The following is an 18,731-nucleotide window of genomic DNA, read 5'->3' as shown; positions in this document are numbered from 1 at the left end:
ACACTCATTAGTATTAATAAAACTGCCTACAATTAACTAATACAGATATTTCAATATACTATCGATTTCCCAAATAGAAATGAATGAGCAGACATTTGCTGTCCCTCCCATATATATATATATATATATATATATATATATATATATATATATATATATATATATATATATATATATAATCAATAAATTACAATTTTTTAATAAATTTTATTTACATATCTTATAACAATATATACAAAAATGTCACAGGTTTAATTAAAAATATGAAATAATAATGGATATCTATCTCTAAATATACATCAATAATGAAATAATGTCTATAGCATCAGACATAAGTATTACACACAGATTACAAATTTCACATAGGCAAGACTCAATTTTAGGCATTGCAGTGAAATAACTCTTGATCCTGCTTCCTTAAAGTTTACATAGACTTTCAGCGTATGAGGCAGATAATGTATGTATGTATGTATGTATGTAATAGGGCCTAAAGCAAGATTTAGGCAATTTAAAGTAAGCTTTGATAACTGATGCAAAAATAAGCAGGCTAGAAACACACATTCTTCCATGACATTGACACCTAATGAAAATGATGTTCTTGGGATAACAACTTAAAAGTATGTAAACTTACAACTGTTGAGGCACAATAAAAATAAATAAACATTAATCAACAAAAACAGAGAACTTAAAACTACAACATGCACAATTTTTATGAGTCTTCAACAAATTCATGAATGTTCTGATGACTGTTTGAATTCCATGTCATTCATCGTCTATAAGTTGACTTTGTGTAGGGACCACGTCCACCTTCCTCTTGGACAAGTTGATAGTAACTGAACACTACCAGCCAAAGGTAAACATATATTGCTGTAAAAAGCAAATCACAATCAGGCACAATACTCTTGAAAAGGAAAATGTTAAAAATTATTTCAAGACAATCCTGACACTTTATGTTCTTAAATGAGATGCTTTCATAAAGAGAAAACTCATATTCTCTAGTAATAAAATAATATTTTCTCTATTTTCAACCACTCATTCATTTATTCATTTACCATGTGCTGTAATTTTCATGATACTGGAGGAACAGATATTCACATGAGTAATATTAGTGCTGGGAAGTACCTACTGGACCTGTATGAGGTCTGTTCAAAGAATTCCGGAACACTGTCCACAAAATTTTTCTACACTTACTTTTTTCTTATTGTGCATGGTCTACTTCAAAATACCCTTCTCTACAATTGAGACAGAGCTCTCAATACCATTTCACTTCCAGAAGCAGTCTTGGTACTCCTCTTGCTGGATTTCGTGAAGCATCATCTGTGAATTTTCTTTTGTCTTGTCTGTTGTTGCAAATCTTCATCCTTTCAACAAGGTTCCCAATTTTGGAAACATAAAATACTCTATAGCAGCCAGATCAAGAGAGTATGGAGGATGATGCAGCACAGTGATTTCATTTTTTCATGCACCAATGGAATCACTGCACCAACGGAGATGAGTGTGTGGGTGTATTATGATGATGCAAGAGCCATGAACTGTCTCACCACATTTCAGGTCACTTCCTTCTCACATTTTCTTGCAGGCATCACAACACATCCTAATAGTACAATTGATTAACAGTCTGCCTGTGGCATGAATTCATGATGATCTTAACCTTCAAAGTCAAAGAAAACTATCAGCACGGCTTTGACATTTGACCTGACCTGATGAGCTTTTTTGGTCTTGGAGAACATTTGCTGACCTATTGTGAAGATCGAACCTTGATCTCAATATCATAGCTGTAGACCCATATCTCATCACCAGCTATGATTCTCTTAATGAACATCTCTTTCTCATTTGTGTGATCAAAAAGCTCTTCACAGATTGAGAGGTGAAGGCCTTCTTGGTCTTGGTTAATGAGCCATGGGATGAACTTTGTAGCAACAAGATGCATTCCAAGATGCTGTGCCAGTATTTCATGACATGATCCAGTTGACACATTATATTCTTCTGCAGTCAATCTCCAAATGGCAAGTACATTTTTGTTGACATTCCTGACATGAGCAGTTTTGGTAGACATTAAAGGGTGTCCTGAGTTAAAGTCATCTTTAACTTCCATCTGACATTTTTAAAATATGTGAACCATTCATAACATTGAGTATGGTTTAAGCACTGATCAGCATAGACTTCCTGCGTTATGTGGTGCATCTGTGTATAGGTTTCCTTGAGTTTCATGCACAACTTAATGCAGGTGCATTGCTCCTCTAACTCTGCCATCTTGAAATTTGCAAACTGTGGGACACAACCTTCTTCTCAATACATCTCTGAAAAATAACTAACAGAAAAACAAAAATGAAACTTCTGTCAGTTACACGTCAAATACAGACATGTGCAGGGATGGCAACTGCATTTTGCTCCAACACACCACTGGCGCCTTACGAACGTTCCAGAATTTTTTGAACAGACTTCACACTTGTGAACTATACTACAATGATTTACGCAAGTTACAAGATGAAAACAGCACCAGCAAAATGAAAGCGGGGACAGACAAAGACTCATCGGCAGATAAATGAGGAGACATAAGTACGCTTAGAAAGTCCTGCCTTTTGAACTTTAGTAGGTCTTTTTTGTATGAACACTCTCTCCCATTGATAGCAGTTGTTGTTCAGAGAAGAAGCTTGCAGGATTCATATGGCACATATATTGAAACAACTGTTGTGTTCATTAGTGTTGTGGTGTGCTCCATGTTCAGAATTTAGATGATCAATGTGTGATTAGACATAATTTGTCAGTTACCATTCACTTATTTAATATTCATACATATGATACAGCATGGTAATTGCAGTACATCTAATATATGACGTTAGTGGATTCAAATTCTAGCTCTCAAACTTGCATCACAAAGAGTAATACCTTGAGGGTGATGCAGATACCACAGCTACTGTATAGTCCACCAACTACCATAATACAGTCAAGTCACAGGCATTTTCTAACCAGTTAATGGTCACATACCAGCTATCCTGCAATTACTGCACACTGCCCTATGTAGCTGTTGGGTCAGATCTAGTGCAAATCCAATTCTCGGCGTTGAGCAATGAGACTTTGTGTGACATCATGAGTTAATGATGCAAAGGATGTTTATAGCCATGGAGTATAATAACGGGAGGTGATGCTATGTACTTTTGCTGTAAATCACTTTGATGCTGGCGACACCATGCTGGATGTTCTAAAACATTAGCAGACTACTGCTTACAATTGCTTCTTGTTCTCAGTTTCAGTTATTTTCATGGAAGTGTTGCTTAAAACAGACAATGGTAATAGTGTTTGGGTGAATAATGTAGTGTCAGTAAGTCATTTAGAGAAGTTTTTCTAGTCTTTAATGCATATTTCATCCAATAATATGATGCAGTTCACCTCATTAATGTAAATTTCCTTTTGTTATAAGTTTTGGATGACCAAGAAGAGAAGTGTTTACATGAAAGGGTTGCTTTCATAATCCAACATTTTCCTTAATATGGACTGATGAACTGATGTTTGGTCTATGTCCTTGTCTCGAAAATGCTAAGAACATCTTTTGATAAGTTAGGATGGTTTCCAATCTTTCCTTCTCACAGTGTTCACCAAGGGAGTTTTTTGAATTGGAGTGACAGGAAATCTAAAGTCAAATGATAGAAATAAAACCACTAATGTAAAAGGCAACAATGCAACTCAAATTCATATTTATAAAAGAAAATATCACTTGAATGAGTCTTATGAATCAAATGTGAAACCCTTACACTTTAGACTGTAATGAGAATGATTAATATGTCAATAAATTATGCAAGCTGGCATTTTTTTTTATTAAAATACTTCCACAAGATGTTGATGTTTTTGGAAACTAATATGGCACTCGTTGGCTTCAAGTTTGAGGTATCATGATAGGTTCCCTTATTATACCTCCACGGAAGAATGTAAACAGCTTATTATTAAATGTTGTTTATCATTGTCTCAATAACACATGTAAACTATGCTGTTTTATCTGAATATGTCATTATTTCTGAGGGTGTGCTTAGACAGAAAAATAAGAACATATGGTAAATTACTGTGAGTGAAATGAGTAGCAATCATATTTACAACCTTGGTTCTAACAATTTCTTTTAGGATTTAGTTTTTTGCTATCACCCTGTCTCTCAAGTTCATTCAAGTTTCATTATTATTTGTGATTTTTAAATATATCTTGTACTTGTGTCTGTTGCATTCCATATACTTTAGTATTGTTGTGATTCTGAGTTTCTTACTTTACATGATAGTTTCTCCCCACCTAGAACCCCACTTTCCTACAATTGTCCATTTAGTATCTATAGTTATTATTAAAAATTCCCATGATTCAGTAACTCATGATTATACTTTGGCACCATGAGAACATTCACGAGAATTGTTTTTCATTTTTGAATCTTGTATGTGTTGCATCTTTGAATCCAGTATGACATCGAAGCTGATAAGTGGAATGGTATCTAGAATTTATCCCAGTTGTTCATCTACCCACATGATCAGCATCAAACTGTGTCTAGTCATAGGCTCCTGTATTGAACATGCTAAACACCATAACAATAATAGCATCAAGAGCTCCCACAACATCGACAAAATTTGGATCGCCTGTCCCCAGACCAGCCCTTTGAGTTGAGCAGGATGACAAATCCCTTCAGGAAACTCAAAATCTGCTTAACCAAATCATCCTCAGACTTAACCAATTGCCACTTCCTTACCTATGCCCCCTACACTTTTGTTATTTACCACTCATTTGCATTTTCTAGGCCAACATTGTACTCCTCTCTACTCCCCCACTCACTCATACACACACAGATTGATTTTTATTTGGTCCCATTTGATTACATTATGTAAAAAGTTTGCACTCATAATATAGGACTGATTAGCTTCACTTGATGCCTTAAAATATGTAGTCAACACTGCAATCCAAAACAACAAGTTATTTGCACACATCGTATGAGAACATTTTCAGTTGATTAATGTACACACTTATAAGTAATAATAACATTCCTCATCCTTTACACATATAGTCTACACTATAAAATTCTTTTTCCATTAAGTAATCCTTTAGAAGTTTCTGGAATATCCTTTCACTCATGCTGTCCTGTAGACTCTTCAGAAGATGCTTTACCAGTTGTACACCTGAGTATCAAGGACATTTTTCACCAACTTGCAGTCAGTGTAGTGCACTTCTCAGCTGGCCCTTACTTCTTGTGTCATGTGAATGAATGTTCATATTTTTTCTAGTAATGTACTGTGTTTGATTCGTGAAATTATTGTTCTGCACATGTACATGAATGAAAAAGTCAGTTTTTTTAGATTACTGAAGGCAATTTTGCTTAAGTCTGTTATTATTATTATTACTCAAAATGGTCCTATTGGCCTTTTTTGTATAATTGCTGCTGGAGTTCCCTAAACAGTAATTCCACAAAGTAAGTACAGTTCAAATAGAGAATGGCACACTGTACCTAGAAATTTTTTTGTGAACATAATGTACCAGTTTTTTCATAAGAAATATCATAGTGTGTACAACAGACACTGATTATGTTGTATCCATTGGAGCTTATTGTCAATAGCAATTCCCAAAAAAATTGTTGAGGTAACTTCTTACAGTCTTGTTTCATCTATGAATATGTCTATATGAACACCATGAACACTGTCTTTTTTAGATTTATAAGTAAGTCACACTGTATGGGTAGCTGTACTATGTTGTTTTTCAACATGAACATGCTTGTTTACAATGTTTCCAGATTTTCTTTTACATTCACTAATGTCATGTCATCAGCATATAGTACTTTCTGATCCTTCTCACTGGTCTCAATATTGTTTATAAATAGGTTGAATAGAAGTGGGCCAAGTACAGATTCTTGAAGTACACAGTACTTAACATTCCTGATTTCAGATCTGCATCCAGGGTCTGTTGTCACATACTGCTCTTGTTACTGACATATGATGTCATTCATTGCACTGCAAATCCACCTGTTCCACTGCTTTCAAATTTTTTGATCAGTGCTGTGTCAATAGCTTTATTCAAATCCACAAACATAGCAGATACAGAGTTTTGTTTGTGTAATGCATCTATACCAGATTAAATAAAGCTTAAGACAACTTGAACTGGCTTTTGATTCTCTTAATAAACAGAGCCATAGCAAATTCAAATCATAAAAGTAAAATAGCATGGGGCATAATCAACACCAAAAATTTAGTACAAAGAGTGTAAGTAAGAGCAATTTTATTAAGTAAATAAGAACTGAGAACAGTAGAGTTACAAATGGAGCAAAAGTTGTAAGTCACCGAAGTGGCGTCAACTAAAAAGGACTCCCCCGCATGGGGCCTCCTGGCCAACAATGCCATACGATCATTTCACTTCATTTTGCTTCTCTTATTGCTTGGTTGCACTTCTTCTGATGTTTTTTAAAGTCTCCATGTTCCCATTTGTTTGAGTGCCTCCACTTTAGTCCTGCGTTCAGTTATTTCTTTGACAATCCATTTATCACTGTGACCTTGCTTTTCTGACAGACCATTTTGGAGAAGACTGCATGAAAGTGATGATTTAGTATGTTAAGAAATATATCTTACTTCTCATTTGTGTTTTGTTCTCATTGTTTCACCCAGTCTTCTTCACTCAGTGTTATTTTTAAAATATTCATGTTTTATAGATTTATAATTCTCACTCCTCTTTTCTGACCTTGCTTCTGTTTCTGAGCTCCTATTTTTGTATACACAAAATATTAACCCATGATGGTAAGAGGCTTCTGTTAACAGAACTTTTGCTTCACATTCACTATTTTCAATATTAGTGATAATGTTTTCAATGACGGTCTGACTCTGATCAGTCACTTTCGTAGGTATATTGATTACATTTACACTGTAACAATGCTTCTTTTAATTCTAGTTTTGTTTTTGGGTCTTTACCTATGTCTGTGTTGTAGTCTCCACATATTACAACATTCTTTGTTTTAAACTTCAATAATAATTTTGCTAGTTTTTTCAGAAATATTGCAATGTTACCAATTGGAGACCTGCATACAGAGAAAATTCTCATTTCTTCACTCATTACAACAGTGATTTCAAAATCTGAGTCAGTGCATGCTGGAAGGTTTATACACTTACAGTATTCAGTGTCTTGCAGACTACAAATTTTCTTGTTGTATATAGCAACACCTCCACCTTTATGTTTTGATCTACAGAAATAATTAATCAGATCATATTTGCTTATTATTAGACTGCAACATTCTGTTTCATTTAGCCCTTGCTCACTAATGCATAACACACCTGGTTGTGTTCACTCAGGAAAATTTCTACTTTAGTCTTATGTTGCCTAGGCATTGCAATATTGAAATGCCTTGAGGTAAGACTAACTTCATTTTCCTTTCGATGATTCCCGAGCCGTTGAAAATCTGTTATCATTGGAGACTTACGTGTAACCATACTGTATTCCTTGTTATGTATCTTCTCTCTCTTCAGTTGGCTGTGATATAAATAAAAAATTCTAAAAAATTTTTGCTAAGTAGTGGAGAATTCATACTCTCTGCAAAATCCACATTGGCTTCCTTTCTATTTGGGCAACTTTTGAAGTTGCTTTTTCAGACAGATATATTTCATGTTCTTTTTATGGTCTCCCTCTCCCTCTCTCTTCTCTCTCTCTCTCTCTCCCTCCCTCTCTCTCTCTCTCTCTCTCTCTCTCTCTCTCTCTCTCTCTCTCTTCTGTGCCTCAGATACTTCAGTTTTATGAAATCTACATCTACATCTACATCCATACTCCGCAAGCCACCTGACGGTGTGTGGCGGAGGGTACCCTGAGTACCTCTATCGGTTCTCCCTTCTATTCCAGTCTCGCATTGTACGTGGAAAGAAGGATTTTCGGTATGCTTCTGTGTGGGCTCTAATCTCTCTGATTTTATCCTCATGGTCTCTTCGCGAGATATACGTAGGAGGGAGCAATATACTGCTTGACTCTTCGGTGAAGGTATGTTCTCGAAACTTTAACGAAAGCCCGTACCGAGCTACTGAGCGTCTCTCCTGCAGTATTCCACTGGAGTTTATCTATCATCTCTGTAACGCTTTCGGGATTACTAAATGATCCTGTAACGAAGAGCGCTGCTCTCCGTTGGATCTTCTCTATCTCTTATATCAACCCTATCTGGTGCGGATCCCACACTGCTGAGCAGTTAAAGGTTGTAGCTACCAGACTATATCCATGGTCTAGAGGTAGGGTCTTTGATTAGAAATCAATGCATCATTGGTCCAGTGTTTGAAACCTGCTACTGCTTAAATTTTGATTAATAATTAGCATTTGCAACCAAAGACTTCTAGCACAAGAAGTCATCCTCAGTTCACTAATGGCCTTGTTAAAGAAGGCAGAGAACTGGAAAGAGGTTGTCTTTGGGGTGGGAAACTGCTGCTTAAGGTGGAAGAATTAGTAATGATCAATGGCATGAGGGTGCAGAAGCCAATGGAAACCACTGCATTAAAGACACATTATGTGTACCCACAATACATGTGGCCTGTAATTGACAAAGTGTCATGATGATCTCTCCATTGGCAAAAGATTCCGGAACAGTCACCCATTTGAATCTTCGGGAGGAGACTGGAAAGGGTAGGTGACCATGAGAAAAAGATTCAACAACCAATGAAAGGATAACTTTCTTTGAGTCGAGGCATGGAATGTCACAATGTTGAATGTGGTAGGGAAGCTAGAAAATCTGAAAAGGGAAATTCAAAAGCTCAATCTAGATGTAGTAGGGTGAAGTGAAATGGAAGGAAGACCAGGATTTCTGGTCAGATGTGTATAGAGTAATATCAAAACCAGCAGAAAATGGTATAACATGTATAGAATTCATTAAGAATAGGAAGGTAGGACAGAGAGTGTGTTATTGTGAACAGTTCAATGGTAGGGTTGTTCTTACCAGAATCAACAGCAAACCAACACCGACAATGATAGTTCAGGTACATATGCTGACATCGCAAGCTTAAGATGAAGAGATAGAGAAAGTATATGAGGATATTGAATGGGTGATACAGTACGCAAAGGGAAATGAAAATCTAATGGTCGTGGGGGGGACTGCAGTTGTAGGGGGAGGAGTAGAAGAAAAGGTTACAGGAGAATATGGGCTTGAAACAAGGTGTGAGAGAGGAGAAAGACTAATTGAGTTCTGTAATAAATTTCAGCTGGTAATAGTGAATACTTTGTTCAAGAATCACAAGAGATGTAGGTATATTTGGGAAAGGTCAGGTGATTTGGGAAGATTTAAGTTACATTACATCATAGTCAGACAGAGATTACGAAATCAGATACTGGATTGTAAGGCACACCCAGGAGCAGATTCAGACTGAGGTTCAATATATTAGTGATGAAGAGTAGGTGAAGTATAAGAGATTAGTCAGGAAGAATCAAAAGCAAAGAAGAGGGATACAGAAGTACCAAGGAGTAACGAAATATGCCTGAAGTTCTCTAAGACTATAGATACAGCAATAAGGAACAGCTCAGTAGGCACTACAGTTAAAGGGGAATGGACATCTCTAGAAGAGCAATCACAGAAGCTGGAAAGAAAAACGTAGGTACGAAAAGGGTAAATGTGAAGAAACCATGGGTAACAGAAGAAATACTTCAGTTGATCAATAAAAGAAGGAAGGAAAGAAATGAATAGATAGTGCAGGGAAGCTAAGGCAAAAAGGTCAGATGAAAAATGTGAAAAAATAAAAAAAGAAATGATTGTCAGGAGGACTGATTCAGCATATAGGAAAATCAAAACAACCATCAGTAAAATTAAAATCAAGGGTCATAACATTAAGAGTGCAATGGGAATTCCACTGTTAAATGAAGAGGAAAGAGTGGATAGGTGGAAAGAGTACATTGAAGGTCTCTATGAAGGGGAAGATTTGCCTGAGAGACAGAAGAAGAAGCAGGAGTCGATTTAGAGGAGATAGGGGATCCAGTATTAGGATCAGAATTTAAAAGAGCTTTGGAGGACTTGAGATGAAATAAGGCAGAAGGGATGGATTACATTCCATCAGAATTTCTTAAGCCATTGTGGGAAGTGGCTACAAATGACTGTTCATGTTGCTGTGTAGAATGTATGAGTCTGGTGACATACCATCTGACTTTCGGTAAAATATCATCCACATAATTTTGAAGACTGCAAGGGCTGACAAGTGTGAGAATTACTGCACAATCGGTTTAACAGCTCATGCATCAAAGTTGCTGACAAGAATAATATACAGAAGAATGGAAAAGAAATTGAGGGTGTGTTAGATGATGATCAATTTGGTTTTAGGAAAGGTAAAGACACAAGAGAGGCAATTCTGATGTTGGAGTTTATAATGGAAGCAAAGCTAAAAAAAAATTAAGACACCTTCATAGGATTTGTCAACCTGGAAAAGGGTTCTAGAATATAAAATGGTGCAAGATGTTCGAAATTCTGAGAAAAATAGGGGTAAGCTATAGGAAGAGATGGATAATATACAATACATACAAGAACCAAGAGACCAAGAATGAAGTGCTCTGATTAGAAAGGGCATAAGACAGGGATGTAGTCTTTTGCCCTTACTGTTCAATCTGTACATCAAAAGAGCAATGATGAAAATGAAATAAAGGTTCAGGAGTTGGATTAGAATTCAACGTGAAAGGATATCACTGATACGATTCACTGATGACATTGCCATCCTGAGTGAAAGTGAAGAGGAATTACAGGAGCTACTGAATGGAATGAACAGTCTAATAAGTACAGAATATGGACTGAGAATAAATTGAAGACAGACAAAAGTAATGAGAAGTAGCAGAAATGAGAACAGCAAGAAACTTAATATCATCATTGATGGTCATGAAGTAGATGACGTTAAGGAATTCTACAATCTAGGCAGTGAAATAACCAATGACAGACAGACATCAAAAACAGACTAGCAATGGCAAAAAGGACATTTCTGGCCAAGAGAAGTCTGCTAGTATCATAGGCCTTAAAACTGCGGAAGAAATTTCTTAGAATCTATGTTTGGAGCACAGCATTGTATGATAGGGAACAGCATTGTAAACATGGACTGCAGGAAACCTGGAACAGAAGAGAATCAAGCCATTTGAGATGTGGTGTTACAGGCAACGTTGAAAATTAAGTGGACTGATAAGATAAGGAATGAGAAGGTTCTGTGTAGAATTGAAGAGGAAAGGAGTACATGGTAAACACTGACAAGGAGAACGGACAGGGTTATAGGACATCTGTTAAGACACCAGGAAATGACTTCCATGGTACTAGATGGAGCTGTAGAGAACAAAAACTGTAGAGGAATATGTCCAGCAAATAACTGATGATGTAAGTTGGAAGTGCTATTCTATGATGAAGATGTTGGCACAGGAGAGGAATTCATGGTGGGCCACATCAAACCAGTCAGAAGTTTGACCACTCAAAAAAAAAGTAACATCCTAAAATAAAATAAAATCTTTTGATAGTTATCAATCAAATAAATTGTTTCCATTCTGTATATGTTTATTTAAAATTGTTATTATAAATGTCTTGAGTAGAAAAATATCACTTTATTTTAATACTATATAGGTTTCCAGATACACTACTCAGCTATTTTTTGGCTAGCACTAGAGAGTGTACAGTTATGCACTTTCATTGTAATTTCATTAACTTAAAGTTACCTGTTCTGGAAACATCAAAGCTTAGTTTAGCATATGCATGCTTCCTTGCAATACTAAGAGGAATTTGCATTTCTAAACTAGGGAAGTCAAATGCCAATCTGTTATTCCCTGGAAGAATCCCAGGAAATGTAATTTCTGTATGAAAGAGGTATCTCACAAGGCTTCTGTTTGACTAGTTCTTGAGTACTGCTTATCAACCAAAGACTCATTCATAACAGCTAGTATTAATAGAAGGTCTAGAGAGAGTAGCACATTTCATAACAGGTTACTTCAATAAGCCCGAGAGGGTCATGGAGATGCTCAGCCAATTTCAGTAGCTGACACCAAAAAACAGGAATTGTGCATTACAAAGAGGGTTATTCTTTAAGTTCTAAGAGTGTGCATTTCCAGAGGAGTCAAACAACATATTGCTTCCTCTTGCTAAAATCTTGCAAAATGACCAAGGCATTTAAATCACTTAAATCTAAGCATACACAGAGGCTTACTAACAGTTCCTTTATTTTTCCAGCTACAATTTGTGAAGAGAATACATAAAACACTCTCTGTCATGTCCTCTAATGGACCACTTTCTTTTCTTATGTTCACAAGGCATTTGAAGTGACTGAGAAAAGTCAACTTTGGATGAACTGTGGTACATGCGACAACAATATAGAATATAAAAATCCTCATATAGCTATCTTTGACTTCAGCTCAAAGAGGGGAGGTCTATTTTGGAGTGGAAGAATTTAAAAATATGTCAACTGGTGTAAGGCAGAGAACTGGAAAATCCTAACAATGAGAAAACCCTAACAGTTATTTGCTGTCCCTTCTGTAAAACTGTCTTAATATCAGGATTCTGGTTTTGTGAATTTACAACAGCATTATAATAATGTTCTCAGAACAATAACTTTTAATAGAGAGTTAGGTAGCCATGTATCACAAGTGTAAAATACATAGCAACATATAAACAACAGCTGAACAATATCACAGCAAAAGCCACTACATATTTCCTATGTAGTTTGTAGGATGTTCAATTACTACTAGAAAGTTAGAGTTATGACTCAGATTATGCCATACAATCCACATAGCACAGTTATTAGGGTTTTCTGCTAATGTATTTCTTGGCTCATCCAGTATCTCTAAAAGGTTCTCTTCCATGCTGGGAGTTACATCAAGAGAAAAACTACTGAAAGAAGTAATCAAATTGATATTAAGATATTAATAATATATTATTTATGGGAGACAAAGAGCACTCACTTAACAAGTCAGGAACAAATTAAGCATAGCTCAGAAGCACAAATTTATATAAATCCTAGAATTTCTAGATTTTCAATTTTTTAAAGATTCCTGCATTGGGGGACAGAGGTAAAAAATGCAGCAACATAGATATTGCAGGAAACAAAAAGTTATTAAAAACCACAGGCAGGTGAAACCCATGGTATAGAACATAATAAAGAAACACGGTTCATCTTTGCTGTTAACACACTGTTACATCATAATCAATTCTTATGCTTTGTGTTTCTCCTTTTACAACATTTGGAATGACTTCCTCTTGTTAAAAACTAGTGCACTTCATCTTCTTCATCCTATTCTTCATTTTTTTAAAGAAAAAATTTAAAAAAAGATGTCAAAAACTAGATATTCACTCATATTTTTCAGTTCATGAGTCAGCCATCTTTAGTCCTATTTTTTTTTGTTTTAACAGACAGTAAGTACACTCTCCTTCTCTGTTGCAAATATCATGTTCATTAAAAAAATAAAATTAGCTACTTACCAACACTGATAAGGCCACCAACCAACCAAATGCTTCCTAATAATTCCTTCCCCTTTATGAAATTTGTAACAGATGTGTATATTATTGAGATGAACAATCCAATTGCCAGCATTATTCCAAGGACAACAAATGGCAACATCATGTACTTGCTGCGCTGTGGAATAAAGAGTTTATTGTCAAATAATAATTTTCAAAATCATTCTCAAGCGAATGCTCTGCAGATATGACTTAAATGTATTATGAGTTTGCCAACTAATTTACAGATAAACTATACATATGTTCATAATTGACAAGTCATTTATGTGGTGTACTAGCATCATTTTATAGCCCATTTAGTTGTTTGTAATTTTTGCTGTAATTCCTATGTCCAGAGTCAGTACATTAATAGCACTGTTATGTCTCAAAGAATAGTTTTAGAATTCCTTGTTTTCAGTTGCTACACTGAAGTGCAGAGTTTGAGAGTATTTATAAGAAAAATAGCCTTGAATTGTAACTTTATGTTTGCTTGCCCCTACCTCCCCTTATTAAGAGGTAAAGTGATCTGTCTTTAATGTGCCACACTATTCAGTCATAAAAAATTCTGAAACCCTTTTAACTCGGACATAATGTACGTTTTAGCAGCCTATGGGTCATTATGAAGACATTATTAACATTTTTGGATGTTGTACTTAAAGAATATACTGTACATTCCAAATGAGTGACAGCACCCACTATCTGTCAGATTCATGATATGGATTGTCAATGAAATAGTTAACCAAAAATGAATGGATTACTATTTATATTTTTAATAAATTGTATAGCTGAAGTGCAATATCCTTGTTCACAGCCAACCAACACACACACACACACACACACACACACACACACACACACACACACACACAGAGCTACATTACATTGCACTGGCTTGACTATAGTATTGCAGATTAGTTGTGGTGAGAAGTTGTGACAGGTAGAGAAGGTGAAAGGAGCAAAGAGACTGGGAGCAGAACAGAAGGGCAGATGTGAGGGAGGCTGACAGCTGATAAAGAGTAGAACAAGGGAATGGCATTGGAAGAGCCTACCCTGGTATAGGAAGTAGAAGTTGCATAAGGCATACAATGAAATAGAGGAGGGGGAGGGATAAAACAGAGAAAGGGAAACCACAGAGAGAAAAAAGTGTGTGCAGAGAAGCTAACAGACACTGAGAGATGTGAGATTGAAGCAGGTGTTGTACGGACAAATTCCTAACAGAGATGCTTCCTCATTGCCTTAATGTGGAAAATCAGTCACTTGCCAAAAATTACTGACTCTAGGAGAACAGTTACCTATGGTTTGTTGTGCAAACTACTGATACATTGTATCTTCAGTCTTGTTTACAGCTGAGACAACATTTGGAATTCAATAGCAAATTTTCAGATCTCTTTTCATGGGTGAAATTTTAGGTGACTGTCTGGTGGTCCATAAGCCTTCCTAGTATGTATGACTGGCATTGTCTGCAAAGACTTCAGTGATAATACTATTTTATTTTTATTTTTGTTTTATTTATTTATTCTGCCATTTGATGTGTATCACTTGATACATATTTTGAGGTAACGGACGAGTCATGGCGCCCTGAAAATATTTTAAGTCAGAAGAAGCAGTGGCCGTACGGGTTGGTCGGTGGGCGCGGGCTGCTCAGCTGGGCTACCACATGGTACTGACGTTAGCTTAGCAACCGCGTGATGCCGCACAAGGACCAGTCCAACCATGTGGCTGGGAATTCCATTATGACACTGTGTTGATGAAGGAGACACGTCGGGAGTGCCAAAGATGGCGGATTTTGTGGAATCTTAATGGCAGACATTTCACAGTTTATATAGAAATTATCAGTAGCCAGATGAATCTTGATACCACCAAAAGAAACATGTACATTACTATTATTCACACGATGATTCTGATGGTGTAATCTGATTTGCAATATCTTTATTAGTTCAAAGTTTAGTATCTGACAGTAAATTATACAAGTAACACCCAGCAACGAATTTCCAAAATATAAACGCTTCATCCGATTTTGTCAATCACTGTGCCTTTCGAAAGCTGTTAGTGCAAACCTAAACTGGTATGAATTTCAGGCATGTAACTTGAATAATACATGACTTATTGGAGGTCAAAGTGGCCGATTACTATTGATCGTGTCAGGCCATAAGTACTCTACAGTTACACGAAATGCTTATAAATATATTTATTCATCTATGTCTTCATTTATATCTGATAATTCTATTCATGAAGAAATTAGTTAAATATTTACTGTGTTATAGAAAGCACAGAGACATTAGGCTACTGACCTACCTTTGGTTCTATCCCTTTGATATATGTTTACTTAATTTGTTTATGTATCTAATAATATGTGTTAGAGCGTGTTTACGGTCCAGCCGTAGAAATATTTATTTAATTTCAAGTTATTTAAATGTAAATCTAGTATTTCAAAAGTGTTTTATGTTTGTGAGTACACGTTAACTTGGAGACATGGAGGGAGCGCTCTAGCCAATCACAGCACTCATTACTACGGGAGGCAGCTACCTAAGTGAATGAAGTGCTGAACAGTGAACAGTGCAGTGCGAGGGTCAGTACAGCACAGGACACAGAAGTGTGGGACGTGATGGCGTGACAGACGCAGTAGCGAAAAAGACTTGGAGAGTGGAGTGGTTTGTGCGCGGTCGTGGCAGATAGAAATACTTCAGAGTGTCGACTTATGCACTTGTGAGATTTCCTTGGCTTCTACAGTGAAGACGTAGTGTGCATTTAGAAGTGAATATCTTGTGAGCTATGTTGTTGTTCATAGCTAATTACGTGATATAGGAATCTATTGTTTCCCTGTTATTCATCTTATATTTTATTTAATCGCTGGACCATTGACACCAATAAATGTTTTGCAGAAATGTACTGCATTCTCAAAAGTACTTCTACTATCGTACTCATCATTTAAAGTCGTTAAGATAGTACCTGCATATTTTATTTAACTGCAATCTTCATTTATAAATTTACATGTTACTTTCATAATTCGCAATTGTCGAGTGATAGAAACCTTTGATCATTCAATTCATGTGTGTAGTCTTATTGTATACTGCAGACTTAGCAATACTTGGCCTGTAAAGTGGCAACTACGTATCCAAGCCCCTAGACATCAAAACCAGCCAAAACTTTCAATATTGCAACTCTGAGTCTGAGGGTGTGTAGTTATTGGAAAGCCCGCACTATTCTTGATACATATTCTATGGTCTATTAAGTTTTCCTTTACATTTTATGACTAATTCTCTTATATATAAATTTACAAACATATAAATTGTTTATGAAAAATAAATGAACAGTAGTTGTACTTTCTTGATTTTTCATGTGTCATACTTTTGGATTTTCTTTCTGGTAACCGGAAAATTCATTTAAGAAATAAAATGGATTTTTCTCTAATATTCCTTTGACTGTGTGCATAAAGGCATTAATGTTCCTTATCTGGGTGATATTCTGTGGATGGCAACTAAATAGGTACATACCCACATACGTTACACTTGGACTGTTCTCAGTTGTCAACAGTTTCTTGTCTGGCATTGATGAGCCTCCTCGTTTTTCTTAAAATTACTAATGTTCTAGTATTGGGTACCAGTATTTTATGTTTGTTACTGTTAAAATATTTAGCAGTTTGAATTTTGGTGTGCTGCCCATTTTAGAGGCACTGCAAAATTTACCCCTGAAAATAAGATGAAACACGTGGATTCCAGCACATTCCAGACAAATTATTTGAGATCCACTGGATGCTATCTACCATGAGAGACAGATATGTGGTTCCATGGTCTATATGTTCTCCCAGCCACAGTTGTGTTAGGTTATCATTTATGCAACAGACATTATTAACACAGAGACAGTTTGTCAATATGTCATGAGTGCCAGTGAAATTATTTGACTCTATGCACGGGTGATTATAAAATGTACAGTCCTCCATGGTCTTATCAATGCATGCGGATGCAGAAGTAAGCAGTGAAGATTTTGGATATTTTATATATGTCTGACTGGAGAACTTGGAAAAATGGCCTTTCATCTTCAACTCAAAAATTAATCAACCAGTGGGAAATCCTGGATAGAATAATTAAATCTTATGAAAAGAATGGATTGTTGCTCAGCATATGGAGGAGACACTGAGTCACAGACAGGTGCAACAAAAAGACTGTTGTGCATTTAAGCTTTAGTTTAACACACCTAGTAGAAAACATACAAACACATTCACATAACCATAACTCACACACACATAGCAACTGTCTGGTCACTGGTTTCTGAATACAAAGCTTATGAAGAAAATACTTGCATATTTCCATTCTGTCTATCCTATGTACTTTTCCAGGGGCAGATGTGGATTCTGATCACAAACTATTGGTTATGAACTGTAGATTAAAACTGAAGAAACTGCAAAAAAGTGGGAATTTAAGGAGATGTGACCTGGATAAACTGAAAGAACCGGAGGTTGTACAGAGTTCCAGGGAGAGCACAAGGGAACAACTGACAGGAATGGGGGAAAGAAATACAGTAGAAGAAAAATGGGTAGCTTTGAGAGATGAAGTATTGAAGGCAGCAGAGGACCTAGTAGGTAAAAAGATGAGGGCTAGTAGAAATCCTTGGATAACAGAAGAAATACTGAATTTAATTGATGAAAGGAGAAAATATAAAAATGCAGTAAATGAAGCAGGCAAAAAGGAATACAAACGTCTCAAAAACGAGATCGACATGAAGTGCAAAATGGCTAAGCAGGGATGGCTAGAGGACAAATGTAAGGATGTAGAGGGTTATCTCACTAGGGGTAAGATAGATACTGCCTACAGGAAAATTAAAGAGACCTTTGGAGAAAAGAGAACCACTTGTATGAATATCAAGAGCTAAGATGGAAATCCAGTTCTAAGCAAAGAAGAGAAACCAAAAAGGTGGAGGGAGTATATAGAGGGCTTATACAAGGGCAATGCACTTGAGGACAATATTATGGAAATGGAAGAGGATGTAGATGAAGATGAAATGGGAGATACGATACCGCGTGAAGAGTTTGACAGAGCACTGAAAGACCTGAGTCGAAACAAGGCCCTAGGAGTAGACAACATTCCATTACAACTACTGATGGCCTTGGGAGAGCCAGCCATGACAAAACTCTACCAGCTGGTGAGCAAGATGTATGAGACAGGCGAAATACCCTCAGACTTCAAGAAGAATATAATAATTCCAATCCCAAAGAAAGCAGGTGCTGACAGATGTGAAAATTACCGAACAATCAGTTTAATAAGTCACGGATGCAAAATACTAACGCGTATTCTCTACAGACAAATGGAAAAACTGGTAGAAGCT

The 18,731-nt window shown here is 36.3% G+C and overlaps 1 protein-coding gene across 1 annotated transcript in view; it reads right to left on the bottom strand.

Moving 5' to 3' along the window:
• Window positions 1-507: 507 nt before the first annotated feature.
• Window positions 508-18,731, bottom strand: part of LOC126335517 (uncharacterized) — a 217,821-nt gene continuing 199,597 nt past the window's right edge. The window contains exons 6-7 of the mRNA XM_049998875.1: window positions 13,395-13,548; window positions 508-867 (exon numbers count right to left, since the gene is read on the bottom strand). Coding sequence (XP_049854832.1) covers window positions 767-867; window positions 13,395-13,548 — 255 coding nt within the window. The 3' untranslated portion in view covers window positions 508-766. The remainder of the gene's footprint in view (window positions 868-13,394; window positions 13,549-18,731) is intronic.

Source organism: Schistocerca gregaria, chromosome 2 (assembly GCF_023897955.1).
Source record: "Schistocerca gregaria isolate iqSchGreg1 chromosome 2, iqSchGreg1.2, whole genome shotgun sequence".
Classification (NCBI taxonomy): Eukaryota; Metazoa; Arthropoda; class Insecta; order Orthoptera; family Acrididae; genus Schistocerca; species Schistocerca gregaria.
The sequence above is the reverse complement of the archived record's forward strand: the minus strand, read 5'-3'. Positions and strand labels throughout refer to the sequence as shown.